The 19,986-nt window shown below is 44.1% G+C and overlaps 1 protein-coding gene across 15 annotated transcripts in view; it reads right to left on the bottom strand.

Annotated features, from left to right (window-relative positions):
- Window positions 1–2,564: 2,564 nt before the first annotated feature.
- Window positions 2,565–19,986, bottom strand: part of mecom (MDS1 and EVI1 complex locus) — a 148,593-nt gene continuing 131,171 nt past the window's right edge. For 7 of the 15 annotated variants that reach the window (XM_067594450.1, XM_067594437.1, XM_067594435.1 and 4 more), the window contains 10 exons: window positions 17,050–18,445; window positions 16,527–16,617; window positions 14,353–14,379; window positions 10,784–10,950; window positions 10,190–10,267; window positions 8,439–8,608; window positions 7,392–7,536; window positions 4,922–5,161; window positions 4,619–4,811; window positions 2,565–4,500 (listed from right to left, as the gene is read on the bottom strand). In XM_067594450.1, the coding sequence (XP_067450551.1) occupies window positions 4,366–4,500; window positions 4,619–4,811; window positions 4,922–5,161; window positions 7,392–7,536; window positions 8,439–8,608; window positions 10,190–10,267; window positions 10,784–10,950; window positions 14,353–14,379; window positions 16,527–16,617; window positions 17,050–18,445 (2,642 nt within the window). In that variant the 3' untranslated portion in view covers window positions 2,565–4,365. The remainder of the gene's footprint in view (window positions 4,501–4,618; window positions 4,812–4,921; window positions 5,162–7,391; window positions 7,537–8,438; window positions 8,609–10,189; window positions 10,268–10,783; window positions 10,951–14,352; window positions 14,380–16,526; window positions 16,618–17,049; window positions 18,446–19,986) is intronic. The other 8 variants (XM_067594436.1, XM_067594443.1, XM_067594440.1 and 5 more) reach the window with 3 other exon arrangements.

Raw genomic sequence — 19,986 nt, 5'->3', positions numbered from 1 at the left:
CAGGGTTGGCTGTGTGGACGGGTGGCAGAAGAAAGGATGGGAGGGTATGGGGTGAGGAGAGGAAGAAGGAGGAGAGGAAATAAAAGAGGACGGTGGCTGCACAGGAGCTGTAATGAGGCCTGATGGATTCTGAGGTTGTGCCAGCTGCCCCATTAGCTGAGTGGCTCCAAGCCCCAAGCAGCGCTGCCCACAGTGTGCCCACCCGTCCACATACACACACTGTGGGGACACAGCAGCTTGGGGATCCAGCCCCTTTGACGCACACACACTCACTTCACATTTAACTAAAACAGATTGCATTGACTAATGCACACTCTTCTTTCTGACTTCCTTAGCTCTTTAAACACACACTTCCACACAAACACACACACACACACACACACTCATCCAGGGCCCTGCCAGCCACACTTCAATACACACTGAGTCCTTTATGAGAAGCTGTGGGTTAATGACGGCAGTAACTCGTCCCAACGTGTTGATTAAGTGTGAGAGGATACATGGGTGACATTGGCATGTGCTAATCAACACTGATCAAACCGGCGCACGCACAACAGTTAAATGTTAAGCTGCCAAACTCACCCGGGTGCCCTCCTCGCACCACTCCACTGCCCACACACAATGATATTATACACACTGCTGTCTATTCATAATATTTTGGTGTTCTTTCAAGAGGCAGTGCCTTTGGACTTTTGTGTGGGGGAAGTTCTTTATGTAGGTGATGTAATTACATGGGTAATTTGAAATGCAGCGGGGGCGTGGCGCTGCCAGTTAGTTCCCAGATGTAGTCAAGGTATAATTCCTGTTTTTTACAGTTGCACTATTGCTTCTGTAGTGTTTTCAAACAGCTGAAAAAGGATCATTTTTCCCACTTTGCTGTATTTATTCCAGTAACTTGAAACGGAACAAAGAACATCTAAATCATAGAAAACTAATGTTATTAAGTTAAGATAAAGTTTCTTTAATACTTTTTATATTTGATATCAGGGTTTCTGAAACCCACATTAACTGATTTTTTGGCCACTTGGGGGCAGCAGAAACAAACTGTAAACAAAACACTGACATATTATTAAGTTAATATGCCAAACTTAAGCAAACAGTTGCCTATTTACACATCCAGCAGATACGGAGCAGCATTGGCATTCACCTGGAGTCATGTTTACTACGCCCCCCAAATTCACTCTTAGTTTAGCTCTGATTTTGGACTACACTAGCATTTAAGGAAACTATCTGCCTCTCTTGTTGCTAAATTCTCCACTATGTTCAGCAGTCACTAACTTTGTCTGTTTAACGTTTCGTGTAGAGCAGGTATGTACACGGTGGCTTTATAGAGCTTTTTCCCCTGAAAACAGCTGCCTGCTGCTGCTGCATTGATGAGAGCAATGAGGTTGTACCTGACAGTTAAATATGGGCCAAAACACCAAAACAATAAGCTGAAAGATGCTGAAATGGTCCGTAGAACTGAGGGGAACTGTCTGGTGACGACTCCCTGTGTGTTCATCAATACAAGCGACTCCTACCTACAACATTCATGTGATCCATTGTGAATATAAAAATATGGATTATAGCCACTTTAACAGCATAACTGACATCAACATCACAGCACTTTTACATTACCATGAAAATAGCACTGAGGGAAATAAGGATTAGTAGACACACATTGTAAAAAGTGATGCTGTTGCACAACTACTGACAAGTTCACATAATCATATAAGCTTAAATTAGTTTACAATAGTACAGGTGGCAAAATTCATACTCAGGCCTATTATCACTGCCACTCCATTATGGCCCTGGCCTGCACCATCACTACCATCACTGCAGCTGACCTCATCAAAGCTGGATGACCCATGCTGACCTCATCAACACTGTGTGACCCCCAATGACCTCATCAAAGCTGGACGCCCCATGGAGCCCTGAGGGCTGACGACAGGCCCTAAGAAAACACCCCATCCATTAGGGTGCCAGGAGCACTGTAAATGTGGAGTGTCAGCGCCAGCCATCTCCACTGTCATGCCCAATTCTCCAACCCCCCACCCAAGCTACTCGCCGGACAATGGAGCCGCTGAACCTCCAACCCTCCCAGCCACAATGTCCGCCCACGTCGGCTGGCAGCAGTGACAGAGGGGGGTGCCGGATGGGGAGGCCTGCTGCAGGATGGGACTCTTATTGAACGTTTGAGCGATGAGCCAGGTCATCACATCTACCCACCTCATCCATCATGCCCCACAAACGGACACAAATAAAGAGGACACATTCCTGCCTCCGCTCCCACTACCACATTCAAACCCTCTCCAGCCTTTTCTCTCCTTCCCTCTCTCTATGCGAGCCAAAGCCTGGAGAGAAAAGAAGACCAGAGTTCAGACTCTCCCTCACTCTTGGAGGCCATGGGAGCGCCAGAAGAAAGCGCCAGGTGGTTTTTTGACGTATGTCTCTTAGTAGAATTCTATGTTTTGGCCAAAAAGATGGGCAGCCAGAAGGACTATATGGAGTGGGGAGGTGTGAGGGAGATGGGAGACAAAGGGTGAGTAAAATGTTTAAGGAGAAATAAAGAGAGAGAGGAAGACATGTCAATCCACATTGTAGTCCTTTATTTCTTAGTTGTTCCTCCCACAGTATTGAATTGAAATGCATAACAGTTACATTGTAGAAAGCATTAAAACAAAGTACCTCAACTTGCTGATTACTTTTTAAAATCGATTATAAACAAAACAACGACAAAAACAAAAAATCTGGTCCCTCAAAACGGGAGAATAAATGAAAGTAATCTGTTATTTATCATAAGTTTGGCACAAGGGATTAACATGAACTGAACGTCACACAAGCTTGCAGACAACCGTAGAAAATGTCAAATACAGATCTTACCAGACCAATCATGCGCTTATGAAGAAATTATACCTGGCTTTTTTTTATTTCATTCTTTATAATGTTTTTCATTTTTTACAATTGAATCATTAAATTGTCATAGAAAAAAAAACCCTAAGTAATATCTATTCATCAACCAGTTTCATTAGAAGAATAAGGAGTGAATTGTATGTTTAATACTATCCGGCACTCAAATTTAATCTACAAACCCCATTGAACTCTGGGATAGGCCCGGTGAGGAATTTCCCCTTCACCTGGGCTAAGAGCAGTGCTATTCAGTAAACAAACTACAGTTTGCCAAGAAATAAATACAATTCTCAACATACAACAGCAAATAACAACAACACCAACAAAAAAAATGAAAACAAAATCATGATTGTCTAAAAATGAAAGACACACGAGCATGGAGTAGCTAACAACTAGCATTCAGGCTATTTAGTGGTATTGTTGGCTGACTAGGATGGATTCAAGGGTTTTGAAAAAGACATATGCCCTTTACAGAACAACAATTAACTTCAGCACTGGCTACTTATCTCAGTAAAAAAAAAGTGTTTTCTTCTCTTCCACTAAAAAGACAATCTATTTATATCCTTTCACAGATAGCGCAGGCGGGTAGGATGGAGTGCAGTGGAGAACAGTTGGTAGACACTTGTGTACAGTGCTGTGATTGTGCAGACACACGCAGCTATGAAAATGCAGATGGGAAACTGGCCTGATTTCAGTTTAACAATTACTTTTTTAAAATTTGTTCTTTCGATGACTTCAGTGATATGAAAACGCTGCTAGCGCTGTCATTACATGGAACAGTTTTCATCTGAACCGAGGTTGCTAACCCACCCTTTCATTTTTATCATCAAGTACATGTATTTATGAGAAACACCTGTGGACCTCTGGGGGTTAAAGGGAATTCTTGTAATACATTTTAAAGATGCTTTTTGTCAACCGAGACAGGGTTCCTATGCTTTACGCACAGTGAAACATACTAGGCTGAAACTGGCTGTCTTAAAGACACAACCAAACTCATCCGCTCAGCATAAAATGTTCTCCTTGCTTTGTATGTGCTGGGCAATAAATGCAGTCTAGCAATGATACATCAGCACATCTTCCATGTCCACCAGCTGCCTTTGCTGTGCAAAACATAGAAATTCAACAGAATAAATACAGCTATTATTATTTTCACCACAATCATAATCATTGCTATCATCCTGGTTGCTGTTAACATAAGAAACCAATTTTAAGGTCTCAGAGGGACATTTTGCTCTCTATATGTTGGAGGTTTTCTTGGGCTTGGGCTGGGCTGGGTTCTGCATGAGCAGTGACCCTGCTTTGTGTGTAAGGCGCTCCGCTCAGCAGTCAGATGGGCCGTGGTTCTGCTCAGCAGACAGTCTGTGGATTATCAGGGGGCAGAGGCCCGGGGCCCTGCAGATAGCCCCCGCAATGGTCTCCCAGTGCCATAGGTCAGGGTCGGGGTTGAGAGGTGAAAGGGAAAGCGCAACGGGGGTGTCATCATACATGGCTGAGGGACTGGATGGCACTGGATTCAGCAGCAGCCCGTGCCAGACTGTGCCACATGGTGGCTGGGGTGTGGGTGGCTGGGTGGAGAGAGTCCTTTTCAGCCAGAGACAGCATCATGGCATAAGCCTGTGGGAGAGGGAGGTGAATTATACTCAACTACCATGCTTTAATGCAAATATATATGTATGTAAAGGGTGTGCATAAATAAGTGTGTATGCATATGAACTGTCAGTGTGTCTGTTACCTGAGACTTGGATTTCCTAAAGAGTGGCTGTTTGACTGACTCAGTCAGAGAGGGGGAACCAAATGATTCGTCGTCCTCATCACCGTCTCCATCTCCGTCACTCAGCTCACTCTCCTCCAGCTTGCGCATGTCCGAAAAGTGACGAATATGATCCAAGGCAGAGTAGCCGCTCTGCTCCTCCTCCTCCTTATACCTGGGGGTTAAAAGAGAAGATCTAAGTAAGAAAGTTTCAAGACAGCACGCCATCATTTACACAATGTAAAAAATGTACATGCTTTAGTTGTGTTTCCATATCTAATTTACCTCCTAGGAGAGGTTTTGCTGTTGAGGTTCAAGTCATTTGGTCCACTAAAGTCCATTTCGTCTTGCATGATGCTAATGTTGCTAGGAAGCATCTCGCCTTCCGGTTTCCCAGGGGTGTTGCTAGGCTCTTCCCCTTCTTCTTCATCAGCACCGAGCTCCTCCACTTCCTCGTCTTCCAGGTCACGTGACCCATGGCTGGCAATCAGCGGCTTTTCTTCTTCAAATGGGCCGCCATTTAACCTGCAGACCAGGATTGATTAGTTCAGTACAGCTTGATAATGTGGTAGAAATTGTGTAGAAGGAATAAATGACATCCATCTTTTTAGCTAGAAATTCATAAATACATAAAGTGTAAAGTTTAAGAAAAAGGGTAATCAATCAGATTTAAATTGACACTAAAACAATGAAATGAGCGAGAAAGGAGGAAATTCTCTTGGTAGTTGTTTAATCAGTAAGATAAGGGCATAAAAAAAAAAAAAAAACTGCACATTTGTTTAGTACATGTACTTTGAGCCTCTATTCAAACCATTAGCTGGAATGTTTTCATGCTTTTGTCTTTTGTGTTCTTTTTTTTGTTTCCTGAATGTTCTTGTGAGAATCCGCTCTCTCTCTCTATGCAAACACAATGGAGTGTATAGGATAAAGAGTGAGAGAGAGAGGTGGATCTGAAGCAGGACATGGCAGCTGGGATAGAGCAGAGCCGGAATCCCGTTTGTCATCGAGGCTCTCTGGGGCCCCTTTGGGCACAGCAGCACTCGGTTGATCGTTGCAGCACTTAACTGGAGTGCTCTGCCTCTCTCCTTGTTTATTTTCTCTACTATCTCGTATTCATCTAATAGGCAAAATATTTAGCTGACAGCCCCATTTGGTGGGAGAGTTATGAGAGCGTTGCCAACCGGCCCATTCCTCTATCCCTGTGGAGGGAGAAAGGGCCAGCTATCCAAACTGCCTGAGTCTTAATCTGTCCCTCTGTCTCAGCGCCACAGGAAACCACCATTTGGTAAATCATCTGGAACCACATTAAGACTGATTCACTAATTACACTCTGGGACGTCTTTCGTCAGCTCCCAAAAATGCCATTCCTCGCACAAAGGATTCAGAGATGGAGACTGAGAAGTGAACAGAGAGAAGTGGATAGATAGGAAACCGAAGCACATCATGCACATCATCACATAATCACACGATTCTTATAAACAGGATACCTGCACTGTACTTGAAATTGCATGCATTTGAGCATGCACTGACTCCAGAAGGGGGGGTATTATTTGAGGAAACGATTGCAGACTTTATCTTAGCACATACAGGATCCGCATCATCTTTCCTCTTTTATCAGCAGCTGATAATATTGTCCTTTTGTCAGAGCTCCCGCTGGGATTGAGAGTTTGAGGCTGTCGAGGTGGTTTTCGTGCCGTGTGGAGCTTGCAGGGCTGCGAAGAGGGACTAGCTCCAAAAGAGAGAGCGAGAGCTCCGTGATTAAGAAAACAGATTCGCTAATTACGCTTTCAAACGTGGTAATTTGCTGGGGATAAAGTATCTATCAGAAGTAGTCAGGAGCGCAGCACTTTGAAAGGAAACACGGGCCGACCCTTTGACCCCACCCCCTCTACCCTCTTCCTGTAGGCAGACATGTTGGTTCCAGATGTGGTGGGCTAACTGCTGCACTCCCCCTCCTGCTTCTCTTCTCGTCCCTCTGACGCTCTACTGCTTGGTCCTGCTCTCACAGGCCTTCTGCACAATCACACACCAGTCTGCGAGATCTCTATCTATCTGGCCTTACAATCGGCCCTGTGATCACACCAACGTGAGGCACATGAAAACAAACTCAGAGACCTGAGTAGACCTCTCAACTGCTATCCGACCTGATCACAGCTCCCAAGAATTTATTTGCATAATGCTCAGCCGAAGTTGCATGCACACAGATATCTGTTCGTACGTGTGGCCAGAAAGGCAACTGATATAAGGAGCTCCTGCACGTTTCCAAGACCTGCGATTATCTTAAATGTCATCACAGATGATTGCTTTCTACTCCAGACCTCTGAGTGCGATGCGATAATTAATGAGGGCTCACTGGGTGGTATGAAGTCTAAAATGGGCTGATAGCAGCTGACCCATTATTTATGCCAATTCAAGCCCTTAAGAGTACTTTTTACATCCAACAATCCCTATGAAACCAGAATGAGTGCAAGAGTTCAGTGTGCAGAAATCTATTTTAGTGTTTCATTGCTACTGAAATGAAAAAAGCCTCTATAGTTTTAGATAAATAAATGTTAATGTGATGCAGTATTTGAAATGTTTAAGGAGTGCCTGGCCTTCCTTTTTTTTCCCTGCTGCTGAGATGTGGCAGGTGAGAAGCAAAGATAAGGGATGTGCTTGCTGATAGTGGTCTATAATCATCCTCTTGTTTAGCTCTGTAGATCTGATCAGAAAAAAAGACAGGCCCGCAGATACGAGCACATAAAACCATGCTCACCCTTCCTCAGAGGGATCTGGGGATGTCTGGTTCTGGCCTGTGTTGCCAATGAAATTTCTTATTTCGTTGAAATAAGAGTCTTCTTTGTCATCCAGTATGGCACTGCCACTGTCCAGTTCAGACTGTGGGGATGACATTGCGGTGCCTGCAGAGAGAAAAAATAGCTCAGTGTTGTTTTCAGAAATTTGTTTTGTGGTACTTTACTAGAAAACATTTCAAACTGATGGCAGTGTGACCACATATAAAATGCATTTAAAAAGGCACATTTCCATTTTTAAAACACACGAGATGATGTTGACCTTATGCGTGTAGAATACTCAGCCATGAACTCTAATTTTAGAGTTCTTAAATTTTCCCTAAGTACCTTTAAATACAAATAAAACATTTTTATTCAGGCTGTATTAGTATCCGCTGGTGCTAGTGCTTCAGTGAAGTTATGAAGAGTGAAATATTCAAATACAAGTTTTCCCTATGACCTAATGGTGCAACCATTACATCATAGGGAAACATTTGATTGGATGGGCTGTGTTATACACATTATACACATGTTACTCCATGACATATTTGGTATCTTTGGAGACCGTACGATCTTGACTATAATATCAAATAAAGTTACGTTGATTCTGATGATGCTTGGCAACTCTGATGCTGATTCAGTCAGAGTGATGCAACCTATCAAACCCATAAACCGTGCTGCTGATGAAAGCAGATCGATCTAAAAAATATTTTGTGCTGTTGCAGAGGTAGATGGCAGTTTTATATAATTAAATTTTTCAGCTTTTAAAATTATTTCCAATCACAAGTAAATTATGGTTTACATTATTCAGCAGAAGGAATCATTAATACAATGTATCACAATCTCTGGAATCAGCACGCTAGCATTAATTTTCTCTGATGTAATATGGAAAGTGGAAAAAAGGCGAAAACTTTTTACTTTTTTAATTTTATTATCTAATAATAATAATAAAAAAAAACATGATGGGAAAGTGTGTCCAGATTTTTGACAGGTAGGCCCACTATATGTTTAATACCACTTCCTGCTCTCACCTGATAGGTTGCCATTCTCGTGCTTCTTGAGGTGACGGTCCAGGTTGGTCTGCTGACCAAAGCAACGGTCACACAAGTGACACTTGAAGGGCTTCTCCTTGTTGTGGATGTTGCGAATGTGACGCTGCAGGTTGGAGGAGATGCTGAAGGAGCGGTCGCAGTATTTACACCTGCAGGAAGGAACAATTATTTAATGACAAAAACAGCAAGACACACAAGCTGCTAGTTATATGTACAACTGTACTGCATAATGAATCGGGAACTCCTGGTTTGTTCTGTGGGAAACATAATGGGATACATACTGTAGCGCACACACACACACACACACACACACACACACAGTCCCAGCAGTCCCACAGTCCCAGACATGATGGAGGAGCTTGTTTAAGGTGAAACAGCTCTGCCTCTTATCTCCAGCCAGCGCAATAAAATTGCATTCTTCTCTCACAAAATAAGCACGCAACAGATTTGATTCTAGCCCTGCAAAATTAGAGGCTCTTGCCAAGTTTCTTCATGCAAAATTATACGAGAAGATTACATCTTTTCTTCTGGTGGAATTAGCTCGCTTGATTGGCTGTCCCTCAGGAACCCCCCGGTTATCTCCACAAAAAATTACAATAAACAGCGGTGATCTTTAATGGCATGCCAGCGTGTGGAGTGCAGGCTATCAGGCTGGGGCAGTAGAGGCCTGCGTCTGTCTTTCTCTCTCCCCTGTGGTCAACAGGCCTCCTACAAGCTTTGGGCCAACATTCCACTACCTTAGTAACTACAAAGCCGAGCAGTGCTGGCCAGGGCTTACTCATTATCCAAATCTAGTAAATGTTCAAGATTCATTTTTATATGTGCGCTGAAATGCTGCTGCATTGTTGCTTCTACCTCAGCAGCACCTGGAAAACTGTGCAATGTTGAAGTGGTGCAGACTTTGAACAGGAGGACTTTGACGAGAAAGTTTCCAAAACACAAAATAAAATTGCTAAGAAACCTTGTGCATCTTTTTGCCTTATTTGACAACTGCAAGTAGACTCCTAAAAAAAAAGAACTTAATCTTGTGATAACCTTTTAGGTTGGCAAAGAAAAGCCTCGCTTGATGCGGCAAGTAGCCAGCGGGCCTGCAGATCACCTCGAGTCTGGCCTCATCCGCACAAGAGAAATGACCACAGCTGCCGGGCCTGGACATCTGCCCGCGCTCCTCATCACCCCAATTTTTCACCAAACTTCCTCCCTTCTCCTCTCTGCTCTTCTCTTTTACCAGCCAAGCTTCACAACCCCCCTCTTCCTGTCACCCAGGCGACGGACACCATTTTTCATCAGGCAAATTATTTAGCAGTAGGATAATTATTCCAGGCTTTTACGGCATAACAAAACACACATAAACACTGTTCTTACTGTAGACAAGAATTCCCTGGGAAAACATCCATGCGCTGTTAACAAATGAGCTGAGCCTCTCTCTGTCTTTCTGTCTGCTCGAGGATACGCTGTGTGAAAGCGCTGTGTTTTCACTCATGTTTGCACGTAGTGAAAAGCAATTCTTCATGGGGGAGTTAATGTGCTAATGTGCAAATCTGATTCTTTACTCGACAATAAGGTGCATATGTTGATTAGTGTTGTGTGTATTGGGAGTGAGGAGGATAGATGGATGGTGGAAGATGATAGCTCAGTGACCCAAACAGAACTAAATACCCACTCACACATGAACTTATACACACAGACAGTGCATGTATGTGAACATGGCTCTCTAGAAGGAGTCTTACCTGTATGGTTGCTCTCCTGTATGAGTCCTGAGGTGGCGGGTCAGGTTGGCAGAGCGAGGGAATATTTTCCCACAATATCTATAAAGGAATAATACAATTTTAAATATGATTTACCCAAGTTATTTTTGGCCTTTACTTGACAGTCAAAAGCACAGAGAGGCAGGAAACATCAGTAGAGAGAGGGATATGACATGCAACAAAGGTCCACAGCTGGAATCGAACTGCAGATGTTGCAGTTGTTTAGTATGCTTCTTAACCAGTAGGCTACCAGGGCACCCCTAATTCAATTATCTTAGTGATGTAAAAATCACAAATGTCTAAGATTCAAAGAACACATGAACAGCAACTCTTAATGTAATTCATATTCAGTAAAATGTGGCTACAAAAAAAGTTAAAATCCTACATAACACCAATCACTCTCAAAAAAGACTAAAAACTCAAATGAAAGCGTTCAGCAAATGAAAAAAAAAGACAAATAAAAATGGCAATATGAAGAGTATTTGCCATAGAGGAAGGGTGATTTACGAACAACGTGAAAATAAATGAAAGTAAGTAAATTAAAATAATACATGCCAAACCAGTTGCTGTGGTTACCTGCATGTGTAGCGCTCCTTGCCCTTGCGCAGCAGCGTCTCTGGAAGTGCAGAGGGTGGGGCTCTGAAGTCGAACATGGAGGGGACTGAGCGCAGCAGGTCACCAGACTCTGGCTTCAAGGAGCCAAACGTCTCCAGCTTCTCCGCCATGTTCTCGATGGCCGACATCTGAGGAGACACAACAGAGACAGAATATCCGTTTTGAAAACTCTGCTGGTTTTTAAGAACAATTTTTAAGAAGAATGCAGCAAAATGCATATTTTATAAGCATATTTTTAGATGTGATTCTAATTTACTTTTACATGCTTCTGAGATATGATATAATTAATACTTTCAACATATTTGTTCATATCTTGTTTGATTGATGAGGCTTGTTTACAGGCATCATACCTGGTAAAATGATGTGAAACAGGTATTGGGTGAATTCTTATTATGATGTTCATCAAAGATTCATGAATCACAAGGTCAAATCCTTGGTATGTGTGCATGGCAAGTGCATTTGGTACTTTGTAGTAAACAAAAAAACAGCATGCATTCATATTTGGCCAAGTGGAGAGCAGGTGGGAAACTTTTTATGTTAATTTCTCTCACAAACACACATGTAGATGTATAGCTGATACATAAACATACACACAAACACACCGACAGGATTAAGGACCGCAGCCAATCTGCTAATGAAACTGAACATTTACTTTCATCAGACACCCTCTGAGGAGATATGTGTACTTGTCAGTTGGTCTGCACTGTATGTGTGTGTGTGTATGTGTGTGTGTGTATGAACGGGAAACTGTGCTGCATGGTGGCCATAGTTGATTAATTGCCATCAATGTGTGTGAAAGAGAAAATATATGTACGTATGTTGTGTGAGAGAGAAGAATGTATTTGTAATGCAAGCGCAGTGTGTGTGTGTGTGTGTGTGTGTGCGCTTACAGGCATGTGCGTAGTATGTGAGCGTGACTGTATGTGCTAAGTGTGTATCTGTGTGTTTTCAGATACATGTCCGTGTGTATGTGTATGTGTTTGTGTGTGTGTGTGTGTGTGTGGCAGAGGAGTGATTCATGTCCACTGCTGGGCTGTAAACCATTCTGTGCACAATGCGGGCAGACAGCACATTCGTCAATATGAAAGATGTTGACATTACTGATCAAGGGCCAGACACGGGTAATAATGATATCGCTGTGCTGAGAGGGGCGGGATGGGGGAGGAGCGGGGGCTGGAGGGAGAGTGAAGGGAGAACCAGAGGGGGGGTGCGGGGGGCGTCCCAGTAGGCCGCAGGGCCTGTCAGCCCATCCTCACACACACATGCACGCAAGCACACACACACAGGACTTCTTTTCCCCCCCGTTTTTTTTTAAAGGGGCCACACAAATTTGCATTATTTTGCGTGTATTGAATTTTCAGCCTGCTTCTTATTCTTATTTCAATAAGGCAACAAATCAATGGTGATTCGGGTCCTCCACCAGAGCCCTGCTCCGACTCTGACATTCCATCTCCTGCTTTCACCCCCTGTCACTCTCAGGCTTAACGCCAAGATGGAGGAGACCGAGGGGAAAGAGAGGAAGAGAATCGGAGAAGAAGCATGATGAAGGACTAGACGATATGAGGAAAAGTGTGGGAAGATAGAGAGAAAGAGTGAAAGATGAAAAGAAAGTCAGAGAGAACAGAGCCCGGAGAGAGAAGGGCTGATGGATGGTGGTGCAGCTTGGTGTTGGGAGCGGCTGATTAGGAGTGACGGCCGAGTGTAAAGTTCCTGCCGCAGCCGTCGACGTTCTCACTGAGGGAGGATGTGGAGTGTCAGGTCCGTTTGATTATGAATATGCCAATGCTGCATGTCATGAATCAAAGGCGAGGGAGAGACAGAGAGAGGGAGAGCAGGAGCAGGAGAAAGAGGGAGGGTGGACTGAAAGATAGGCAAGGGGTTGTGGGGAAGAGGGAGTTGAAATGCTTTCATATTTCTTTTGAATGTGCACTGTGTATTTCATTGGGCTCTTTTCAGGCACCGGAGTGAATGCTCAGTTTGTCTCCCTTGCTCAATGAGAGCCCATAACTCTCGGGAACATTAGGGCCCCTAAAGCTGTCGGCAGTATCGAGCCTGTCTGATAAGACACTTTTTAGAGCTGAGTCTACTCCATTCCAACTCCATCTACTGGGGAATTCGTATCCTACCTCAGCCCGCTCATGCTGCTGTACTCTATTAAGAGTCAAATGTCACACCTTTGTATCCTTTTGGACACACAAGTTATTTGGACACTAGACACTTGTCATTGGAGCAGTACTTCTCCAAACATAAGAATATGTTAATATTTTTTCTAAAAAAAAAACCCAAAAGTATCCTGCATATATTAATTCATGACCAATTCAGCTTTTTACACAATCTAAAGTATATATTGCTGTAGTTATTATTTTTTTCAGGACTATTTTTTGAACCCATTGTCTCATTGTCAATGTTGGTGTGAGGAGACAAAATAATCTTCATATTCAGTAGCTTCACATTTTAGTGTTAAAATGTTCCAAAAGCAATTAGAAGTAATTAGACTCTTTCGCTGAAGCAGTCAAATGCTTTGTTTCTACTTTAGCAATAAATGATTCACATATCTAAAGCCAATGGATTAGATATATTAATGATTGAAAGAAAAAACCATCAGTCTGCCAAATTACACTTCAAAAACCTACAGCCATTGAGCTGTTTTATGGATGGTGAGTCAGGTTCATTAGGCCACTGTTTGACAATACCTTGTGTGCGAAATGTTCGACTTAAAGGACAAGAGGATAAACGGCACCACATTTTGCTCAAACGTGATTTTTCAAAGGTTTTATAACCTCCTACTCCTTTGTGTAAGAGACCCCCCTACCCGCCCACAGATGCACACCCAAACACACATGCACCTCCAGAAACCGCCCTGTCCTTCCTCCCCCGGGCAGTGTGTGTGCGTCTGTGAACTTGCTTGTTGCTGTAGCGTCGCTGTGGGACCAGCAGTTGATTGGCTATCTTCAGATGTCAGTGATGCTGTGAGGGCCTTAATTAGCGAGATGCATTCTCAATTGTTGATCTTTATCGGGAACCAGATGTTTGGAGGGAGGAACTAACCCCTCCACCCCCCCGCCAGTGTCCCAAAGAGACTGTTACCCTTGCGCTGATGTAAAGCAGCCCCCTAAACGCCTTCCACCACCCCACCTTCCACTCATCCACTCATCCCCCCATGCCCATTTGCAATAGCCCTGCTTCATTCTCCAAATAAGCAAACATATATTCTGAGCTATCGGATGCACAGGGTGTAGCTCAGCTGGAAATCCCCGCTTAAACTCTTTCATGTGAATCAGAGAGGGGATATGTCTAGATGTGAAGATGTAAACAAATCATAAAGCGACATAACAAACAGATAAAGTGGTTCTATGGCCAGAAATGGACACATGTCCAGTCAGTGCGTGATGGTGATCGACTAAAGCCATGCGAACGCTGGGTGAGGTCAGTTATAAACTGTTATGCAGTCCATGCATAAAGGTGGGGATAGGGTCTGTCTGGTAGAGGTACAGACACATGGCTGTACTGTAGGTTAAAGAGGAACTTACCCATGTTCTCTGATCTGGCAAACGAAACTGAAGGGCGGAACAGAGGGAAAAGAGAAAGCAGTCAGAACCAGGAAGTGGCGCATGAATCAACAGCTTTTGATTGGACACATATGGTCAAGGGATGATGGGTCTCGGTGTGATTAACATTGAATGAGCTGCCTATCTGCAGAGTTATGGCGCTGGAATTATAGGGGGCTCTAATAGTTCCCAACACTTCCTGGTGTTCAATAAGCTCATTATAGCAGGCTACAAATACAATTCCAGTATGTAATCCGAGACAGCATTGCTTAGCAGTAAAATTTCCTGCCAGGAAATAAAAAGCTGAATCACAAAAAGGTTGAAAAAAGTTCTAGTCCCCTCAGCTTTGCAACTTCTTTTTTGATATATGGCTCAAGAGTGAGTCAGGTGACTGAAAACAAACCCCCTCTAAAGTATACAGAAGGGCCCCTTGCCTGGTCTGGCTTAGACCTACCCTGGTCTGGTGTTTCTGGGAATGATTTGTGTGTCCAGACATCATAAAGTCATAAAGATGGCCTAAGCACTCTGTTAGTGTTTCTACTGATAGGACACCTCATTAAGGCGTGTGGGACAGCCATGTGGCTGCTGCAGGCTGGGCCCATGCAGCAGTCTGGACAGGGGACATAAATCAGACAAATGAAACAGCCTGTAAAAACCAGACCTGAAACGGCCAGAAAAGAGGAAAAAAAAATCATATGCCTGAGAAAGTGGTGTTTTCACTTTCCGACGGACCGTTCTCACCCGCAGGGGAAGATTGAACAAATGAACGTCAATGCAACACGTCATGGACACATATGCACCCGTGTGCACGTCCGCGCACACACACATATATGGAGTCTCAACTGAAAATGCTGGCACAGAGAACCCAGGGGCAGAAATAACTGCTTTAAGAGCATATCATTTTTTATATTGTAATCAAAGACACATTATGGGAAGACGTGTCACAGTGTGCCCTTTCTTTCTGCCACATCTGTTTCAGATAGCCAAACACAGGCTGAACAGGCAGTAGCTTGGATAAGGCTGGAGCCACATACTAATCCTCATTAATCCAGTTTGGTCAGCATTGGACAACCAATCTGAATTAGAGCTCCTTATAGAAATAATCTGATATCTTGACTGGTCTGACTACATCTGTAGATTAAAGGGCTGTCCACACCAAGAACTATAACTATAACTACAACGATAACGATGTGAGCATCCACACTGATGAATGATAACGTTCTGTAAACAGTGGCGCCAAGCACGCGATGCGCACTCCAGCTGTGTCGGCAGCTTAGGAAAATGGATATTGTGAAATATTACTGCTATACGTTGCACAGAGAAAGAAAAAGAAAACCAGAATGGTATGGGTTTACAGGCGGGTGGTGATTCAATGTGTTGCTCTGAAGTATTTCGGGACACTAGTTGCTGTGATGTTCCAATATATAGATTCTGAAGCACGATGAGCAAAAAGCACACTGATGACCAGCTTTTATTGCGCTGTGGCAGGGACACACGGTATGAGCACGGATCTGAAGCCTAAAAGGGTTGCTAACTTTGTCGTTTTTTACATTATAATGGAGAACAAAGTTCCAACAACATTGTATAATAAAGAGACAAACCTATCTAAAGAAATCACCCCCGGATGTCATTCTCCTCTAATTTGAGTTAAGATGATATATGCAAATTTTTAAGTTATACTGGAAATATCAGGCCATATGGAGATTTTGTCGTGCTGTATGGTTTAGTGGATGGATTTTGATTGGCTGTCAGTGTTTCTATTGTTCATCAAATTACTCTGAAAGTGATCCTAATGATACTGTTTGCCTCTATCACTGTCGTTATAGTTGTGGTGTGGACACCACCATCCACTTTACCTTGAATGATTTTTAAAACTTCATATTTATAGTTATGATTCTTGGTGTGGACAGTCCTTAAGGAATCTAACACTAAGCCTATAACCGTGATGTTGTCATAGTGACATGACAATCACATGAAAGCATTAGTCCTAAAATCACAGCCATTGCTAATGAAGATTAACCCAGTCAAATCAGGCCTATGTAAAAATGTAACATTGAAAAACTGTACATTTTGATAATGTGTGATGTGACCCCTTATATTCACTCTAAATTACCCACATTGTCCCACTTCTCAGCGATATCACAGTCAGAACCTACCTGTGGATGGAAGAGGAAGCCTGGAGCCGGCCGCATGTACTTGTCTTTCAGAGTCTCAAACGGATCGCTCATTCTCCTCTTCTCAACCCTGCTAATAGTAGATTTCTATCAGCTCTTAATGAATGCACAGCAGCAAATATTGGTACACTTATTTTCAATATTACAAAAAGCTTACAATAGGCATTGCCAATTTTGAGTTTAATTTGTGCTTAATCATTTTTTGTGTCATTTTATTGCTAGCTGTGTAATTTTTTTTTAATGACACCAAATTTACTTGTTGAAACACTTCATTACTTGAAAGAAAACCAGCTTAAGCGGACATTGAAAATGTGTCACTGTGACAAATTAAAACTCACCTATCACAAGAGCTTTTGAAGAATGTATAAAAACTTAAATGTTTCTCACATGACATTACATAATACAGTCTGTGATGGCAGATTAACTATGTTGTACTGTTCAAATGGTGTACAATTGTATTGGTGGCTTAAATTATAGTTAAGTACGCTACTGGGAATAACAATACCTGTAGATGGGGTCCATGAAGAAAGGAGTGGGCCTGGCATGCTGTAAGGAGGTGTCTGCTTTTGGAATCTCCATCACTGCCTTCTCCTCTTCATAGCCCAGGTTCTTCTTTGTCTCCTCCTCTCTTCCACTGCGTCCACGGCCCCTACTCCCCAGGCTCAGGTCTAGCGGCTGATCCTGACCAGAGGAGTGGGATGCCTCTGGTTTAGAGGAGGCAAATGGGGCAGACTTCTCCTCCTTTCGCTTGGTAGTGAGGTCAAATGGTGACTCGGATGAAGATTTGCCCTGAGCCTTCTTGCAGTCATCTGCCGGCAACTGTGGCTCGGCCTTCAGGCCTGGAGGTCTGAGGTCCCTGTCTGGGAAAGGGTAAACTGGAGGAGAGAAAGCTGGGAAGAAAGGCAAGGGGAACATGGAGGGATAGGGCAGAGACCCGACTTTCTTGTCCTGCAGGCCAGCCAGCCCCGTGGAGCCAAAGTACTTCTCAGCGATGGAGGCAATGGCCTTAATAGAGTCATTCACAGCCCCTGTTACAGCTGTGTGCTCGTCCAGCGAGGAAGGGATGAGAGAAGGGCCTGGAAAGTCTTTAGCAGCACTGCTGCTCGTCAGGCTGGGACTCTGGGGGCCTCCTTCACTGGCCTTCCTCTTGGGGCCTTTGCCATTTTCCCGAGCAGCCCCCCTCTCCCTCTCACTGTCCATGTCACTCTCCAGCTCAGAGCCCGATGTGCTCTCCAGATCACTTCCACTGGGCGTGCTGACATCGTCCAGGTCACTGCTCTCAGACTGGTCACTCTGCTTGTTCCGCTGCTTTGTGGAGGACGAGGAGCTCTGGGTGTGAAGCTCTGACCCTGGCATGGGATTGCCTGGTGAACCGCCATCTTTATGAAGAGCCTTAAGGAGCTCTCGGGACTCCTGAGCTCCAGGGCTGGGAGGCAGCAGTGGACTCTTTCTCAGCTCTGCACCAGGCCCAGCAACAGGTGCGTGAGCTTGTTGTCTGACAGGAGAGGTGGTGGCAGGAATGAGCTGCGGGCGGTGGTAGAGTCCAGAGGGGAAAAGGCCAGGGAAGCTGAAGGGGAATGCTGGAGCAGCAGGGAAGGTAAGCCCGCCATGATGGCGGCTGGCTCCAAAGTAATCAGCCAGTCCGGCACTGCTGTGGCCCATTGCCAGAGCTGATTTGTCCAAGCCAGGGGCGCCAGGGAGTGTCATACCCTGGGCAAACAATCCCCCTGCTGTGAAATGGTTCTTCCCTTCGCAGAAGCGCCGGTGTTTGTTGAGGGAGGAGGTGGTGCTGAACATCTGCCCACAGTCCTTGCACTTAATCTGTGTGCGGCAGTCAGCGTGCATGCGTTTGTGGCGGCACAGGTTAGAGAACTGGGTGTAGGACTTGTGGCATACCTCGCCTGCAGGGACACAGAAACAGATATAGAAGGCATCAGTATGCAACACACACCCACCCGCACACACACTCACAAAAAAATATTACATCACACGATATGACATATCTATTTAACATGCTTCAAGCTGGCTCAAGCTAAGGCAGAGGAAATACAGTATGAATGATATGCTCGTGTTCCCATCAATAGTCTGACAATGGTTTTCCAACAAAATAAGGGGGAGAGGTGTGTCCAGATCCTGGCATTGTAAGGGGAACTGCACGATTGACGGTGTGAGTCAGTTGCTGCCACTCATCACCTGCACATCAAACCAAATTCCCAGGCATCTCCAGCTCCATTGTCCTCCCAGGGACGCTCCCAGGGAGTCCGTAAACAGTCACACACACAGACACACACATAGACATGCAGGCGCATTCACAAAATATTCACATAACACAGACAAACTGAATCACACAGAAAGACACACAAAGGCATGCAGGCATAAAGATACACACACACACATTCTCAGCCGCATGAAGTACAATGGCTCTATTTTAAGTTTGTGAAGGAAGCGGAGTTGAATGAATCCTATCCTGCAGTCCGGTTCCCAGGGACAGGTCTCACGTCCTCTACTGCCCCTCTTCCCTCCCCCCCTCCGGGCTTCTCATGTCACCCCTTCAGCCCCCTCACCTTGTCCCCATAGCCAGGTCCCTGTCGTCCTGCGCTAAGTGACCTTCCCATAGTCAACCCCTGTATGCCTGTCTGTCACACCGCATGACCCTGGGAGATGTACAGTGACAACAGCCAGTCTGAAATTATCTATGTCTATTATTAGTCTGTCAACATTATCTACTACCAGTGGATGATTTGTTCAAATTTACAAAGGGGGATTGTGACTAAGTACTTACTGTTTTCCCATGCTCCTTTTCTTGCTGTTGTAATAAAAGTCAAGAATGCAGTTTATGAAAGGGGGAAGATGTCCCTCTTTGCTGCCCCCCTCCCACACTGTAGGATATTTTGCAGATCAGCTACAATGCAGCTGATATTTCAATAAGACTTTAAATCATCTGATAATATGAGAATCCAGTTAAAAGGCAGATCTGGATGATTGATTTTGCTCACATTGTTATTAGATCTTCAAAATGAGGATAAGGAAGTGGTTAGGCTCACACTGTCATTACACTTCTGCATACTTTGGATGCCTTCCAGCCACAAGGTGCACAAGAGGCAATTTCAGGAGGTGGGGAGGGAAGAGCGGGAATAAGTATTGTGGAAACAGATTTAAATAAACACCCAGGAGGAACGCCAAATGGGAATGCTTGAGCCAAGAGTGAATGTAATCTTATAAAAAAGTCAATTTTAATGAATAGACCAAGAAAACTAAATTGAAATGAAGTGTATTTGTGGCTTGGCTTTGGCGGACACAGTAAGGGCAGAACAGTAGTTGAAAACATTTTGCAAACATCTGGGGAAAAAATGAGGAGTGCTTGATTCCTTTGATTTTGCATGTGATGTTTTCTCTTTTATGTGTCTGGGGATATAGATGAAGTTGGGATACTTTATTCTTT

Source organism: Thunnus thynnus, chromosome 7 (genome assembly GCF_963924715.1).
Source record: "Thunnus thynnus chromosome 7, fThuThy2.1, whole genome shotgun sequence".
Taxonomy (NCBI): Eukaryota; Metazoa; Chordata; class Actinopteri; order Scombriformes; family Scombridae; genus Thunnus; species Thunnus thynnus.
The sequence above is the reverse complement of the archived record's forward strand: the minus strand, read 5'-3'. Positions and strand labels throughout refer to the sequence as shown.